This window comes from Alligator sinensis, unplaced genomic scaffold (genome assembly GCF_000455745.1).
Source record: "Alligator sinensis unplaced genomic scaffold, ASM45574v1 scaffold938_1, whole genome shotgun sequence".
In the NCBI taxonomy this organism is placed as follows: Eukaryota; Metazoa; Chordata; order Crocodylia; family Alligatoridae; genus Alligator; species Alligator sinensis.
This window is the reverse complement of record NW_005842449.1, coordinates 110,323-128,285: the sequence shown is the minus strand read 5'-3', so window position 1 is coordinate 128,285 and position 17,963 is coordinate 110,323. Positions and strand designations below refer to the sequence as shown.

The 17,963-nt window shown below is 38.6% G+C and overlaps 1 protein-coding gene across 1 annotated transcript in view; it reads right to left on the bottom strand.

The window, feature by feature from the left end:
• The window catches only part of PHF14 (PHD finger protein 14), a 320,362-nt gene that overhangs the window by 202,840 nt on the left and 99,559 nt on the right, over positions 1 to 17,963 (bottom strand). Inside the window, exons 9-13 of the mRNA XM_006030475.3 lie at positions 17,172 to 17,442; positions 16,344 to 16,450; positions 15,123 to 15,218; positions 12,211 to 12,314; positions 10,978 to 11,109 (exon numbers count right to left, since the gene is read on the bottom strand). Of these exons, the coding sequence (XP_006030537.1) occupies positions 10,978 to 11,109; positions 12,211 to 12,314; positions 15,123 to 15,218; positions 16,344 to 16,450; positions 17,172 to 17,442 (710 nt within the window). The remainder of the gene's footprint in view (positions 1 to 10,977; positions 11,110 to 12,210; positions 12,315 to 15,122; positions 15,219 to 16,343; positions 16,451 to 17,171; positions 17,443 to 17,963) is intronic.

Below are 17,963 nucleotides of genomic sequence, written 5' to 3'. Positions count from 1 at the left end.
CGGTGCAAAAGAGTTCCCGCCACACGTATGCAAATTAGTGTCCCACTATTGGTCAGTTCTAAATTATTCCTACGTGGCGGCTAGCAATTGGCTCACTAGCCGTATAAAAGGTTAGAGCAGTTTCCGCCCAAGTTGGAGGAGGATCCCTCAACCATCTCGTGGGGAACTCTAAGAGCACTGTGGAGCCTAGCAAACTCCGCGTGTGTCTTGGAGGAGGACTTGGGGACCTGATCAGACTCTAACCACTCCCCGTCATCGTGGAATTATTGACATACCCCCGTGTGAAGCGCTCGTGGAGTCGTACATCAACGACTCATTTCGGTTCGGTTCGCAAGGGATCTCACTTCTGTTTGTTTGTGTGCAACTGTAACTCAAGCAAGTTTCCTTCCTGCCCTGTGACCATCGGCAGTGTAAGTAAAGCTTTCTTTGTACAACCAATACGCTTCCGTGCCTAACTCTACTCCGTCGTGGAAAAACCCCACCTGATGGTCCGGGCTACTGGCCATAGCCTTAGACTGCCCTCGGTCCCGACAATTAGTACAAGGCCAAAATAACTATTTACCATATAGCTCACTGGGCTGGATCCCAGAAAAGTCAACAGCGTGTCAAACCATGGTAACCCCACAGCTCAGCATTGTTCAGTATGTAGGGGGTGGCAGGGGAGTTTGTATGTACTCCCAACATGTGCTAACTAGCCTCCCAGTCATGACTGGAAACAGGTGTCACAAGTCCTGGGATCCTCCAAAAATTTATATGAAGACGATACACAGGGCAACCTGGTCCAGCTCCAGCTCTTGGAGGGCAGAGCCACACTAATCATGTGACTACAGAGGGATTCTGGGTGAACTGTTTGGGGCACCATTTGGTGATGTTTGCCAGACATTTAAGAGCAGTGATGAAAAATAATCATTGGAAATGGGAAAGAAAAGAACAGCTCAGCTCTTGGAGTGGAGAGAAAGTCAAAATTTATGCAGTTTAGTGGCTCAGCATGGCTTTAAAAAGAGCCTGCATTAAGGGGGACAGAGCCCAATGGGCACAACTATACATCTTATTCAGATCAGCTGCCCTAAATCTAACCTTATGACAGGCTAAATCTAACCTATATTATTTGCCCAATATGGGTCATGTGTTTTATAGTCATACTCAATGTTGACTGAATTTAATCAACTTCATAGTTGGTTTTCATTACTGAGCACATGATGCTTTTGGCAGCAGTTTAATGATAGACAATAGATTTAACGAGTTCTCCTTGCTTGCAAATGTAAGATGATGGTCTTATTTCCCCATGCTGATTGAGGCTAAAAAACTTCATCTCATATTCAAGTAAATATGGTATGTTAGAAAAAAAATGCTCATGTTTATGACCTAATAATGCATTCCTTTTCAAGCGGTCAAATTCCTTAATGTATTTAGATTAAACTAAAACAACCTTGCATTTTGCATTATTGAACTGCATCCCATTTTCATTACTCCAGTCCCCAATGTCATCCAGTTCTCTCTCTACGATACCTCAAATTCTCCTCTGTATTCATATCAACTCCCATTTTTGTCTCGTAAGCAAATTTTGTCATCAGATTCCTGCTTTGTGTGCTAACTTCACTCCCCGCAAAAATAAGTTTGTCTAAGGAAAGGTTTATGTCAAAAAGCCTAAAAGGTCAATCTGTCACAGTGAAGCCTCATGTTCTATACATGGGACACTATTAGGCAGGAATAAACTAATTAGCTCTCCTGTAGAATAGTACCATCTGTAGAATAGTGTAGGCAGAGTTCTCAGTTCTCTAAGGCAAAGTTACTTGCTCCGCTGCAACGCACATGCAGACAGTGACCAGGGCTGGCTGGGGCACAAGGGTGCTACACTGCGAGGGCTGCAAGCTGGCTATCCCTATACCATAGCACCCTCATGCCCCAGCCAGCCCCTCCGCAGCACATTGAGCAAGAGCAGCTTCAGGCTGGCAGCTGACTACCTGGACCTCTTGCCAGCCAGGGCTATGGCACCCCAGCTCACATGCTGAGGGCCCAGGTACAAGTTTAACAGCTGTGCCTGGGAACAACAAACTCCAGTAAAATTTATTCAGCCATACTAATTGCACATGCAGATGTACCCAGTTAGATATAAAACTGTTGTAAGGGCACAGGTAACTATTCTTTATAAGAGTTAAGAGAAGCATCTTATCCTATGTTGCAACATTCAAAAGAAGAACAAGTTGATGGGCTAATTCAAAGCCCATATATAGCATAGCAACAGAGAGGGGCAAGGCTCTGAGCCTTTTTCTTGGCCCCATCTGCTCCTCATGGCACAGTGGGGAAGACAGGCGGCCAGTTGCCAGGTTGGGGAAAAACCCCAGCCCAGAATGAATCCCAGAGAAGCCCAGGAAGCCACATGAGGAGGAACTTACCTGAGGGGCAGCAGAGAAGCCAGAAGATTGGCCACTGTGAGCACCAGCAGGTGAATGAAAGGGAGCTGCTGTGACGAAGCAGGAGAGAGGGAGCACTGGCTCCCAGCTGCAATGATCCGATGCAGGTGCGAGGGGCAATTGGCTCCCGTCTTCTTTGTTACCTTCTATTTCTGTTGAATCTGGTGGATGTGGAAGGACTGTAGGGGTGGTGGAACTCCCAGCCAATGGTCCCTGCCTTTAATATAGAGAACAACTGAACCCAGCAAGCACAGCCGGCCATTAAAGGGGCAGGCTCTAAAATTTAGACAGACAGCAGGACGTGGCAAGCCTTTTCTTTTGGTGGATTATATAGTATAAAGTCTGCCTCCTGTTGTATGGTTTAAGTTTAACAATAATTCATAGCAGGCAGAAAAGGCAAGAGGTGCCGGCATCTATAGGCCAATTTAGGTCAAGGGAATACCCAGTCCCAGGCACCTACTCCTGATGTGCCCAAACCACATGAGATACAAAGACAAGTATTGTTTGACACCTGTCACTGATGGTCCCCCTGTAAATAAATGAAGGGACTGACCTACAGACATTAAGACCAGCATCATTAAATGGGTCTGCATTCACCAAAAAATGAGCATCTTAAGAGAAAATAGTTTTTTTTCTACTGAGGGGGTATCATATTATATTAAGTATGCTACACTGTAAGTGATATACTACATGTTCCTACACTAGATTTTACACAAGCTCCCCTACTGTTCACATACAAAACCCTAAAAAGCACGTGCTTATTTCTGCTTACTTGCATGCAAAGATTGTGTTTTAAAAGGTAGACTCTGCTTACCTTAGGCTAGAAAAGACAAGATCAAGTGCTAGCACTCTAAAACCTCTTTACAGCTTCCACCCAAAAGGGGTAGGGAAATGCTCCAAAGCAAAACAACTGGAATCGTATCCTAGAGGATCTCAGCATAAGGAGCCAAGAGATGCATCCCTAGACATACACAAGGAAGTCCAGCAACAAAGAAGACATGGCACTGTTGTAGGAATGCTCCTATTCATGACAGCTTAACTTGAGCAGGACAAAGTGGAATCTGGGGAAATGCAGAAGGAACTGGAATGGCACAAAGAATGTTTTAAAGCAGAATCTGTCGTGCTGTTTGTGGGCAGTCTGACCCCTCTTTAAAGAAAACATATGCTCCTTCCTGGAAGCTGACTTAAAAGGAGCAGCTCTTAGATGGGGGTGCTATGGATCACTAGGGAAGTCAGGGAAGCTTGAGAAGAGCCACGGTCTCAAAGCCAGAGGCTTGCCCCTCGAAAAGCCATACTGAAACTGGATTCAGGGACTCCTCAGGAGAGGCAGACTGAAAAAGGCTACTTCTTGTGAAAATGTTAGGAACAGCCAACATCCCCTCTCCCCTCCATAAGTAATGAGAAGACTGTAACAATGCTAATGTGGCAATAAGCAGCAGGATTTAGCTGTCAAGTGCAGATCTACCAATATATTCAATACTCCAAGGATGTGATTGCTTCACAAACAGAAAAAACATTTGAATAGGATGATGAACTATTGGTATGATCCTATCATGCCTTTTATGAAAAACTGAGCATACTGATACCTCCATAGACTGAAGAAGACTTAAGAATACAATTTAACTGGTGTAGCTATCTCATCATTATATACAGCGATTGGAATCTAGCAAATTTTACTCCTTCTGACAATGCCCAGCTGATAGGTTTCAGATCACCATTTAAAGAATGTTGCTTTAACAATCTTTTGTTTGGCAACACAAGGTCTCTCAGAACTCTTCCAAAGGACAGTCTGTGAAATTCTGCAACATTCAGAGGCAGAGGTGTTTTATACAGCCATCACTGTTAGCTTGTGAAGTAAAGCGGTCTCCTCCCCATCCCCAAAACAATGGAAGAAAAGGTCCCCTTCCATGCAGAAGCAGGGGAAGGGATTAAAGGAAGAGATTCAAATGATTTTTTAGCAACAGGAGCTCCTCTGATCTTTGAGTCATTCCCTAATGAGCTTTTGCTGTTTTAATTAAGTACTAGATTATAATCCTTGTGGAAATATAAAATAAGGGCTGCAACCCACGTACAAATTCACCTTCTGTCCATTGATGCTCATTGATAGTAATTTCAAGAAAGACATGTATCAGATGCTTCAGAGAAATGGTCACAAAACTACTATGGAATAAGCTACCCATACTTAAAGCTTCTTCCAAATCTCTTCAGTACACACTAGAAGAACGTACTGTAGCATGTGGGTTTATATTTTAATTCTAGCCTTCTTTCTTTTTCATCATACTGTTTAATTCTACATATTCTCATTAGCCATATAAACACCCAATCTTTTTTCCGCAATCCCAACGTGTGTCAAAAGATATTGTCAAGACCAAGAGCTTCATAGGTTAAAACCATTTGTGTGAAAAATTTCAAGTGTGATACTTTTTAAATTTCAAAGAGTGTTCTTGTAATATGACACAGAGTGAAACTACCTGCCTCCGCAAACACTTAAGTAGCCATAGTATAGGCTCTCAGTCAGCCAGGAAAGAAATGTTACAAAGGCCAGGACAGAAGACAAGTCAAAGATCTTTTGAGTAGAAGCATTCCTCTCTCAAGCAATTGTAACAGATTTAAGAAACTCTTACTTTGCTCAGAATGCCCCATACTTAGTTCACTCATTACAAAGAAACAGGAGGAGAAGGAGCTTTTGTTCCTCATAAGTGAACACACATGATGACACTTCCATGTTCTCTTTATCAGGGAAGCATGAGGATCAACTTAATACCTAGAAATGTACTTACAGAGAACCTGGACAGAATTCATAGATTTAATTGGCATTAGGGCTGGAAGCGACCTCGGAAGATCATCAAGTCCAGCCCCCTGCCCCAGGGACAGGAAGTCAGCTGGGGTCAAAGGATCCCAGCAAGATAAACGTCCAAATGTCTCTTAAAGGAGTCTAGAGTAGGTGCTTGCACCACCTCTGGAGGCAGGTCCAGGTTCCAGGTCTTAGAGAAGTTTGTGACCATTTAACCTTATCATCCCTTTGGGGTGCTCTGGTGAACAGGCATTTCCTCAGATCCTGATGTATACCCCTCATATACTTTTAGGTAGCCACCAGGTCACCCCTGAGCCTGTACTTTTCCAGGCTGAAGAGTCCCATAGCTCTCAGCCTCTCTTCGTAAGGCCTGTTTTCCTGCCCTCTGATCATCCGCACAGGCTCTCCTCTGGACTCTCTCAAGCTTCTCCACCATCCAGAACTCAGTTTTGGTTTGAAAGGCAACTGACTAGCTTTCCCATCATGCTTTCTGTAAATACGGGGGGCACACTTCCCATCTGTCCAAGGAAATGAGAACAAACTTTGAAAGAAAATATTCTAAATCCTGGTCCTGTGGCCAATAAAGCACTGAAAATGCCCTGAAGCTACCTTAGTTAATGAACTTTATGATTAAGTGCTAAAATGGCAAATGATACTGACCTAAGAGTGTGACACCATGCCACCCACTCTATGGAAGCAACTTGGTACCCATGCTTGAACCTAGCTTGTCCAATCTGACATAATTCTTTGAGGGGTAAGAATTCCTAATCTGTTTTAGATTGTTGCCCTGTTAAAACCTGATAAAGATCCGTGCATAGAATGCAATGATTTGTCCAAAGTTCTATTTTAAGTTCATCTACGCCAATGACATTTTCCTTGGCAGCAAATAACAGGTCCTGTTTTGCCGTCAGTGAGATCATCGCATTTGTGTTGGTAATTGTATCTGTACCCTACAGCTGAAAACTTCAAAATCAGCTGTGTCAGTTTTCCATCTCCATAATGCTTTTCTTACTTGGGAACTCAATTCCTCCCTCAATGGGCACCCACTGAAACACGAAGTATATTTTGTTTATTTCAGCATCATCTTACCAAGATAAGCTGATTGAAGAGACTTCCCAAAAGCAAAACATATAACAACCTATTTCACAAGCTTTCCAGATTTACGTAGAGATCTAGCAACCTGAATATCTAACTACAGTCTCTGCTACTTGGCAGTACAATGTTGTACCCCTGACTGGGCCCAGCCCCCCTGCATTAGGAGGACTGATTTGCAGCCCCATTTCACCAAGCATTTCCTGTCACAGCTAACACCTTGACCCAAGCCGCTAGTACTGTGTAACACTGCTTCATCAGAACTCAATGTGAAAACTTGTCAAACAAAACAGTAGCAAAGTCAAAAGCTCAGCTGACCTCCTGCTGTATCTGAATCCACTTATCCCTCTTCCAGTTCATCACAAATCCCAATATCCCTCGTGTTTAGTTTTACTGCATCATTACCAGTGCTTACTTGTTGGGAGAGTAATAAGTCCTAAACACTAACTAGCCCGTCACTTTTTTTTTTTTTTAAATCAAAAACCCTACTTACCATTCAGGCACAAGGGTCTGATCTACCTTGTTACTTCTGGGTCTTTTTGAATTATTTATCAAATTTCCTCAACTATCTCTTCAACCCACCTCTCTCAGCAGTTCAACATTCCTTTCCTCCACCTTTCCCTAATCTCTGTATTTAGATGAAATCATTCCTTTCTATTTCTTCATTTCAGAATTAATCAGTTAATTGAGTTCTCTGAGAATTTCATTCAAGGTTGAAAACACAGGGACAGGGACCTTTCAATGTTCCATAAAATGAGAGAACAGACAAGAAAGTCTTATTTATTTTTTTCTGATCAATGAAAAATTATTAGTTCAACAATAGACATAGGTATGTTGATCATAAAGCAACATGTCTAATACACTAACTGGAGGAGACAACACTTCCTTTGCTTAAATCAATTATTTTAAAATACAAAACCTGTTTGCTAAATTTGGTATTTTTCTTATATTTCCAACACATTCAAGATAGCTTCATGAAGACTAAAGAAAAAATATAAAATATTTTGTGCATTTTAGTTTCTAAATGTAGTTTGACACTAAGATGTATCAACATCTAGAAAAATAAAATGCTTCGTACAGAATCTCTAACAGTAAAAAAAAAAATCTGAATGTATGAAAAATTACCCGATTGTTTTAATAAGTGTGTGTAGATAAAGGATATCTTTCTACTTAGGGAAAAAATACCAACTTCAGTATAAAGCATATCTTTTGCTGCAAGTTAACTTGTGCTATTAGTTATCAATCACTGAGAATCAACATTTCTTGAATAAATGCAAATCAAGATTAAAAATCTATTATTTAAATCAAGGCTTCCTGCTTGCTAATTTAAATTAAGATTAAAATCAGTACTTTACAATCACTTTGGTTTAAATCAATCCACTCTGTCTTACATTCTAAAGAACTTCCTGCCATTCATATTTTTTCTGCTTTGTCTTTTTTGCATTGCTTCATACTAAATCCCATTAAAGAAAGGAGTCAAAATCTAAAACGCAAATCAACTACATGTAAATTCATTACATATTTCTATCACAAAAGAAAAATCTGTTTTAAGGGTTAATGAAAAAATGTTTAAATAGGAGATATATTCAAGATCAGCAGGGGAAAAACTTCTGTTGAACTTCAAACTTAGAGAAGTAGCCTGTTTTATATGCTCTCTGCTGAACTTGAAAAGAATATACAAAAGGCACAGACAAAGATGAAAAGAATGCAATCAATACAGCTCAATTTCTCTGCTATAATCTTATCCCCCAGAATATGCCTGAGCTAATTAAAAGTGAAAGCTCCGTTTGTGATCAGAGGTGTAACTGAAGCGTGAAATTCACAGCAAAGATAAGTTAGCACTTTGAAATAAAAGCATTACCATCTACCTGACCTACTCTACCTGAACATCCACTGAGGAGTATAGTCTGTGTCCTTCTGTACCAATGGCTTTTAACAGGCCTTTTAAACCTGGTTAAAAAGCAGAACAAAACCAGGAAGTTCCTGTGGAAGCATGTGGCAGTAAAAAATAAATAAATAAAATAAAATTTACTTTTATGTAATATAACCATTTAGATTAGGCATTCCACAAGTTCAAATGAAGAGTTTCAAAAGCTATAAGAAATCATTAAAGGTTCAATATCATAAAAGACACCAAAATAATTTAAGGATGTTGCCCTATATTAAAGTGGAAAAGAATTAATTTTGTATTAGTGGGACCTTCTGACAGGTTTGCATCTTTCAAAGGGATGTTCTACTTATTAATTTAACAAATTAATTCCTGGAGTGAAAAAACAGATTTTAATCACTAAAGATCTGACCAAGAATAAATACTAAATTAGTTCCGTGTTTAGGTATAATAGAAGTTGTGCCAGGATTGATGGTAGTCTGGCAAAGTTTAGAATAATTGAATAGGATGGTTCGGATAGAGATGATCCTACTTAGGGCAGGGGGTGGGACTAGGTGACCTCTGGAGGTTCCATCCAGCCCTACTTCTCTATCACACTACTCTGCTGAATAAAGAATTATCAAAATTTTCTAGTAGAAAAAAGGAACACACAATCTTTTAAATACATTTTTAAAAAGAATTATATTAAGACCTAACAACTCTTTCCAAAAAGTTACAGAAAGAACTATTAAGCATGACATGCAAGGAAAAGATGGAATGCCATTTCCATCATGCGAGCCAAATGGGCAAATCTATATTCAGAAACAGTTCTTGCAATACTCTAATTTGATGCATTAGGATTCAACCTGAGATGTTCAGAGCTCTTGCCTAGGGACACACTAACATTAGACTCTTACAAGAGAAACAGGTAAAAATAATTAAATTATTAGTAGATTTTTTCAGAGCATTTTGCAAACATGAAGAACACGAACGCACTCACAAATTTCATCCTACTATAGCACTCAGCACTTATATCCATGGGCCCATTTTCCCACAGCATCACTCCCTTTTGTTCCACTCCACTGACACAAACATATTTTTAATTCAACAGAGATTTAATTCCAATATGTAAATTTGTTTACATGCATAAATATTTTCTGATTTTAGCCATAAGAATGAAGTAAACTCAACTGACTTTCTAAGTGAAGTAAATTAATATACTGCCTACAAGTGTATCAGACTAAAATATTTTGCTAAAGGGGAGGTACATCTAAGAAAATAACTTTCAATCTAGATTACATGTATTGCAGAAAGTTCACAGCAAACATCTAAAGTAGGGTGGAAACTGGCATGGGCAGTCTCTGTGTGGCATGTGCCAGCTTGGGGAGGGGACAGGTAGCAAAAAGCAGAGCAGCAGATGGGGCAGGGAGCACATCACAGGAACAGAAAGGAAAGCAGCAGATCAGACAGGGAAAAGGGATTTGAGTGGCACTCAGACAGGGCACAAGGCTTAATTTGTGGCATACCTACCAAAAAGGTTGGACATAACAATCTAGCGTACGTAAAAGGAAAGAATGCAAAAGCAGAAGGGAAAGGGAAAATGGAAGGGGGAAAAAAGGAACAAGAACTCTGCAGTCTCCCATGTTGTTAGAGCCATGGGGTCCTTCTGCCATGCAGGACATACCACCTTACCCTGCCCCCCAGAGGCTAAGGCAGGAACTAGAAGCTGAAGGAGGAAAGGGGAACTAGGAGACCAGGCCAGAGGCAGCAGCCAGAGAAGTGAGGGGGCATAGTGATCAAAGATCTGTGAAGGAAGTGATGCCCAGGTAGGAGCACTTTGGGAGGGACAGGGTACAAGTCAGACTGCTCTACTGTAATTAATTAGATTAAATATAAGACTGAGAATATTTCTAATAAAAGTAATTCTTTAATATTACTGGTAACATAGGAGCTAGCAATGGGTATTCGCAAATATCATTCATCTATCTCCCTACTGAATCCCAGTGCATATGCAATTACAATGATACAACACTTCCAGGTTCTAACAGAATCCATCCAACTCTGATTACTGAAATCTGATCCCCTTTCCCACCCCTGTTGTTACACTAACTTTGAAAAATACTTAAACTATAATCTGTATCAATTCTAAACATATGTTTTCCTATCCTCCATTAAAATAGCCCTGCATTTGAGATTAAACCAATATGAAGTACTGTAAATATTAGTAATGGGTCTCCCATGCTTTAGAACTCAAGCTAAAAGCCTTTGGAGACAATGGCCAGGTGATTAAAACTTTACAAATTACTAGACTTGGTACTTTGAGAAATGATATTTTACACAAATACAGATAACAGCTCCATTACACTTTGTTCAATACAAGAATTTCAGCTACACACACAGTAAAATCTATAGTCAAATGATTATTTTCTCTGTTTCAAAGATAATTATCTGTTTAGTTTGAATTCTCTTTAAAAATACATATTTGGGATTGAAAAAAAATATCACGAATGATCTTCAATAAATATGAGTTAACAGATCTCTGAAACTGAATGAAATATGAATCTTGTGTGAAGGGACGAGCCCAATTCCCTTTACTTTTCTATGGAAAGACGTGATGAAAATGGAGCAAAAATGAGATCTTAATTCCAAAGTTAATTTTTGGTCCCTACTGTTAACAACCTTGAAGTTAAACAACCTAATTTACACAATATTACCAATGTCTAAATACTCAAAATTCACAACTGCTTTTACATGCCTTATTTGCTATGCAGAGCAGTAGCAGAAAATTATATATTATACAATGTTCCTACCAATAACTGTTCTTGGTCTTCCTTGGCATCCTTGTAAGAGGAGGGTCCAGGCAACCAAGATGGTAATGGAGTTTACAAGTATCGCACAGTAACAGGAGATGCTGATCATGATTCTTCTTGCAAATTCCACAACTTTGAATGAACGTTGCAAAAAAGTAATGAAATTACATTTCAGATGGTGAGGCATAAACTATACATTACTGTATTTCTTAGTTACAACAGAAGTTCAGGGAATGCAGTAGTTGTTAATGATGATGTACAATTTTTACAGTGTACATTAATTTAACTTCAAGATTGCATTTTAAGAAGCTTATAACTGAGCATCCTAAAAATATTAATGGCACATCATATAATGACCTTTTAAATATGATGTTCTCTTCTTGACATCTACCATTCTCTTTAAATTTATATTCAAGTAAAATAGGATTGCAGTTACCCTTTTGGTGCTAGAATCCAGAGACCCCCAACACCAAGCACATGAGGGAAAAGGAACTAAAGAAACTAACTCCATTCTGGATAGTAATGCAGAAAATGTTACCACTACTATTAACCATTTATGTATTTCAGTAACGCTAAAGTGCCATAAATAAGGTCACATGCCCATTATACTGGACAATGTACAAATAGAGGTTTTGAGGGTTTTTTAAATTGAGCTACTGTCCCTGTACTGTCATCTTAGTCTGGCTGTTTCAAACATATCAAATTTGTATTAATCAATCACATAATGTAAAGAAACAAAAATATGTAGGTAGAGAAAAATAAAAATAAGTCTGTTCACAGCAGCTTGAAGATCTGTCATAAGGATGAGGAGTAAAAATCCTCAAACAGTATTTTGTACACCAGGTCAGTAAGACCATACGAAAACACTGGTAGCAAACTCACCACAGCTATATAGGCTGCTAAGTTCTAAGGACCAGAACTTGGATTTTAAATTTCCATATCAGATATAACAGATCTGATAAATGAGCTATAGAGGGTCACTTCTCCTTTAAAGCACCACTGTCAATTAAGAGAAAGAACTGCAAATATGTGAGCCAAAATAAAGAACTGACTTGGCTTCTTAGCCTGGAAATTATTGCAGTATATCTTGGTTATCACCAACCCAAGCTGGACGTGAAGGTGAGGCATATTTTCCTCAATTTCTGTGAAACATACATTTCAATTATAAGAGTTAACCCATTTATATTACATAGTAAACCTAATTCTATTATACAGACCCTCCATTCTACTTGCCTATAAAGAACTGCTGGAAGTGCAGATGCCTTTTGTGTTCCTCCTTCTTTTTTACTTGGTTTCCTCTCCTTGGGTGCTCGCAAAATTGCTGGTATGTTCAATTTCTATTGGATATGAACAAATGCAGTTTTATCTATGTTTTAGGGAGGAGGATTACAGTATACACCATCCCCTCATTTACCACTTCACAATCAGTTAAGTTTGGCCACACGGAGGATGTTAGGATTACAAGAAAAAAAAAAACTGCTTAGCCAGCTATTTTTGCAGAAAAGAATTTTGTTTCAAAACTAATGTCAAGAAAACAAAAATCATACTAACATTTTTCAATGTAAACTGAAAAAAAAAATGCAAACAGTAAAGTGCTGGCATTTTCACTTTTCCTCCCAAGCTTTAAGAGACAGACAAGGACAAGTTGGTTTAGAAAGCTAAAAGAAAGAAAAAAGAAAAAACCCACTGCATTTGACAAAAGAATATTGGAGGCAGTTTATTTTCCTCAGCATCCCTGCTACATTGGTGCTCCGTAGGTTAATTAGAAAAATTATCTTATTGGACCAAACTCTCCACAAAGCAGACGAGATTCTCTTCGGGTTTCTACTAATCTGCAGTATGCTAGCTTCTCAGACAGCAACCATCTATCAAAGTCATTTCTCGGCGGCCCTGTGGACCTGCATCTGTTCAACCAACTGGAAAAAAAGTGTCATGCAAGCTGTGCAGATGAATTCTACTTTTACTTTTGCTTCTTTTTTATTTTAATTTAGTAATGTTTACACTGGGAAATGCATTTTGAACTTTTCCTTTTTAAAACAAGTATTTTAAAAAAGTAAAAAGATTGTTTCTGTCAAATCAGGTTCAACTTATGAAGAGAGGTTTTGTTTTTTATGTGGGTTTTTTTATTATTTTTTGTAAACGACAAGCTTATAAAGTAGAACCAGAGGGAAAAAAAAAAAAATCAGCCTGAAGAGCCAATAGGATTAAGCCACAAACACACCACAGTGGATTTCAATGCTAAATTTCATTTTAAGCACAACAGTACAAGAAAAGCAGTACCAAAGGCTATAAAAAATTGTTGGCTATAAGATTCAACTACTGTATTTACCTCAATCCAAGATGCTTAGAATTTAGGATGACCCTCCCCCCGCTTAATTAGATTCTATATACATGGAAAATTATGAGTGTGTTGTTACTATGTAAAGAATCTAACTAGTAGAAGGTCATCCTGAATTCATCTCTCCTCCTCTTTCCCCCCCGCCACCCCCAGCACTGTTGTGGTGGAGAAAGCAGCAATAGAAGGCAAGGGGCCATATCCCCACCCCTTGCCCTGCCTGCCTGCCCTGCTTGCCCCCCTGTGACTACCTCCCCACAACTTGATCCCCTTGGTGTCTACCCCCCCATGTACTAGTACCCACCTTCTGCTGCCTGCCCCCTCATCCCAATTCAACTCATATCCTTGCCCCCCTGCCCTCCCATGCCTGTGCCTGACCCTTTTGGCTGCCCCTCCTATGCGACCCCTCCCCACCACCTTCTACTGCAGCTCTGCTCTGGCTCAAGGGCAGTAAGCTGTAGCAACCCCAGCCTGGCCTGGGAAAAGAAATGGCAACTCTCACCCAGGCTGGACCACAGCCAAAGTAGAAGGTAAGGGGGAGGAAAAGTAGAAGGTAAGGGGGAGGAGTGAAGGGGGCAGAGGAAGAGAACACAACCTGCAGTCTCCCCCAGCTACAATTTCCCTCCCCAACCAAAACAGTCATCCTGGCCTGAGGCAGGCAATGGCGCAGCTTCAGCTTCATCCCTGGGCCTGGGGCCAAAGCTGGAGCTGAGCTGCTCCCTGCCTCTGGGCAGTACTTAAATCCAAGACAAGACTTCTCCCCCACTCCCATGCTTACTGGGGGAAAAAAACCTTGTCTTGGATTCAAATATGGTGTATGATGTCCTTTTATTCATATCCTGTAAAAACATTGATTCCTCACAATATTTATTCTCCACAATTCCCAGGAAAGCAATAGCATGTCAATTTCCAATGTATTATTTCTTGAAAATGGCTGTTATCTGGGTGCTTCCCAGGGGGTGTGGGAGGTACTAATATAGAGACCTATTAAATGTTTCTTTAAAAAAAAACAAAAAACCCAAAAAACAAAATAAACAAAAAAACAGCCATCTACATACTGATGAATACATTCTCGGAGTAAAAACAATATAGGTTCTGAGGAGTTCCTTCAACCTTCTTTAAAACCATGATGGGAATAGCTACATCTTTGACTAAGTAAATGTCCATTGCCATATTGCATGCTGAACTTAAGTGACTTTCAAAGAAACATGTTCAAAGAATCTGTATGTTTTTTGTTTTTGTAATACCATAGGCCTATGAAACAGTGTATGCTGAAATGTGCAAACATTGTTGAAATAATCAAAACCTTCTCATATCACTGATATTGTGCATTCATGTCTAAAAATAAGTAGTAAATCTTTTTCTCTACACAATTAAACACTGCTGCAAATGATGTGCAGTTTTAGACATGTACACTTTATAAAGTGTTCATAAACAGTCACTACAAACCCAAGCAATCATACTGGTTGAAACCTACAGTTACTAAAGAAGTGAAAAAAATACAGTAAGATTAACTCATGCTTCAAGTTTAGCTTCATCACAAATGACAGGTCAATCAGTTACAGCAAATGAAAGAATTTTGCAAACAAGATAGCTATTACAACAACAAAATTAAGCCACAGGTTCCCAGTGGGTGACTTGTAGAGCTCTAGATATATTTCAATCAGGAATCATTATCCCTTGAGTATGCTTGGATTTGATCAAATTGATTTTTCTCAACTGCAAAAAGTGACAGATACAAACAGAAAAATCTATTCGCAGAATATCATGGCTGCCTGTAAAGTGAAAAAAGAAAAAGGGAAAAACAAACCTGGCCAATGATTCTACCCAATAGAGCCCAGATTCCTTGTCCTTCATTTCGTAGCTTTCCATTCATATTTTGTAGTTCTTCCAAAGACTCGCACAGCTGAAATGTAAAAAGCCCTCTGGTTAAAGTTTATTCACTGAAGTTACTCAACATTTACTATCTACAGGAGGTGTTTTACCTGTAACTTTTATGAATTAGACAATTAAAAAAAAATAGAACTCAATAGTCATGTCAATATCACTGAGATCAATGGAATTATTCAGCCATTTAACAGCACTAAAAAGAAAACCTGAGCAGCCATCTGTTTTGAGAAAGCAGATTGAAGTAATTCAGCATAAGGTTCTACAAGTACAATCAGAAAGCAAGATTAAAATATGCTAATGCCTCATACGAGTTGAATATACTACTTCTAGCTGCAAAGTTATGACAAGTTTTTCTATACCGGAAATCAAGTTTGGTCCCCTCCTCTACTTCCAAAATAAATGCAATCTTAAAAAAAACGGCAATGTTAGGAGAAAGGAGTAGTTTTAAAAGTAATTCTCAGTTATAATACTGTATCACTTTTTAAATTAACTGCATTCCTCAAACAGGTATTACCTTTACACAATTTGTTTCTTTTTAAAACATGATTCAAACGGCATGGTTTCATAAATTTTAACCCGCTTAATACAGAGACCATAAGTATTAGACCATTCTGTAAAAATGGATATAGTCTACTGAAAAATTATAACTGTTTCTGTTTCAGAGCATGAAGTAAACAATGGGCCCCCAAACTTAGGTAAAAATCACATTCCATACCAAAGGAATTAAATACAACTATTTTCGCTAAGAAGAGAAAGTGCAATTACTCAAAAACAAGATCAGGAATGAGACAAATCAAGTTACAATAACCAAAAAAAAGGCACAAACAAAAATAAACTACAATAAAAGAGGCCTCAAACCCTGGAAGTGGTTCCATGCAAAAAGTCTATGCCCATTCAGGACCCTACTAGAGCTATAAAGCCATTTGAAGGATCAGGGAGCAAGTCAACATTTTTTAAAATGTTTTAATTATAGTTACATACGAGATATAAGGAAGATATTTGAAGTATAAATTTTTACCCTGCTATTTCACTTTTCAACAATTTTTGTACATTACATTTTTTTAAAAAAAAGCCCTCTGGATAGCAAAACACTATCAGTAAACAACATTCAATACACTGTTGTATGCATTAGACTTCTTACCTTATTATATTCCACATGAAGTTTTTCTTGCTCATTTTCCAATTTATCCTTAATATTCTTTTGTTCGGTCATATTTTCCTGGATCTGAATCATGCGCATATTTCGCTCTATCACAAACAAAATCCAATAGTCTCTAGCTTCAATTGGATTTTTAAGGATTATACATTTGTTAAAAGAAGTGCTACATATTAAAGTGTTAAGCAAAGAAAGTTAAAATGTAAAATTATTATAATACAAATACAGAGGTAGTCAAATGACAACCCACAAGCTTATTAAATACCCTAGGAACAGAATAAAACAAAAATACAGTTCAGCCTGTCCTTTTGATGCATGGGGAAGTTTATAGTCCACATTGGTCTGAGACAAAAAACTGGAAGAAAGTGTTTAGACCTGCATAAGGGAGCTCCTAAAGCCTTTGCTCTTGAGAGAGGACTTAAGGTCAAGAGGAAAAGCATGTACAAAGAAGAAAGAGAAAGATGCCAACTAGCTACCTTCCACTCCAACAAAAACATAGTTCCCATTCTCCTCCCTACATTTGAAGGTATTTGTGTTACCAAAAAAAAAGTTAAGAGGTCAAACATTTTTATTCTTTGAAATGCTGAACTCTGTAGTCATTTGAATACAAAATCAGTTAGCTTTTTCTTCAGTGAGGAAAGGAAAAAGAATGAGAATATTTGCATAAATGTAAAGCTGATTGTTATAACTGAAGCCTTCCTATTTTTCTTTCATCAAATATTTTCTTAAAAATCAATTTCATAAAGCCCAAAGCATATGTACAGAATTTCCTAAATAATTTTAGAAATGTGACTATCAGGTTCTCCTCCTTACCAAGATAATAATTCACAAAATCAGCAGTGAGAGCTGGCTGCTTATGTTTCCTCCTTCCATCCACACTGGAACTGGTATCTGAAGTGTCCACAGGAAAAATGTCTGTACTGATGCCCATTAATTCAGCTTTACGCATCAGTTTACGTATGGCCGAAGCGCTGCTAGTGAGCGGTCGTGGCAGCTTCTCCCTTGGAACCCAAGCCTGAGGCCTCGTGGTGCGAGCCAGTTCTGCCTTAGCACGATACTGCTGTAGTCTAGCATTGATTCGAGCCTATAATCAAAATCCCATAAATCAAAACGCAATAGAAAACAAAGTAATTTATATTTGCTGGCATAATCTCCCTTGGAAATAAGTATACCATAGGCATTACTTTTAATATGAAATATCACAGTCTAATCAGTATTTTCCTCATTTTAGGATGTGGTACTCAAGAGGGAAAGACACAAATGGATATATATTTGATTTCACTTCCAAACTTTACAGTTCAGCAGCAGGATATTTTCTTAAACTTAGGTTAAAAATTCATTCTCAGTAAGAGAATTGTTATCAGTCACAGCTCTCTGCCTTCAACAAAAGTATTAATATAAATCTGCCAGCTCCCAACAATCACCTGTAGCAACAGTCATATCTAGGTTAAATGGTATTATGCTCACAAGTGGATAAAATCTGTTGCTTGTGCTTCAGAAAACAGATATACATATTGCATAGCATAAATACTGACACCTTTGCCCAGTTCTTTCATAAAAAAAACTCCTTCCACAGTGCCATACCGCTTTATAAATTAGTATACT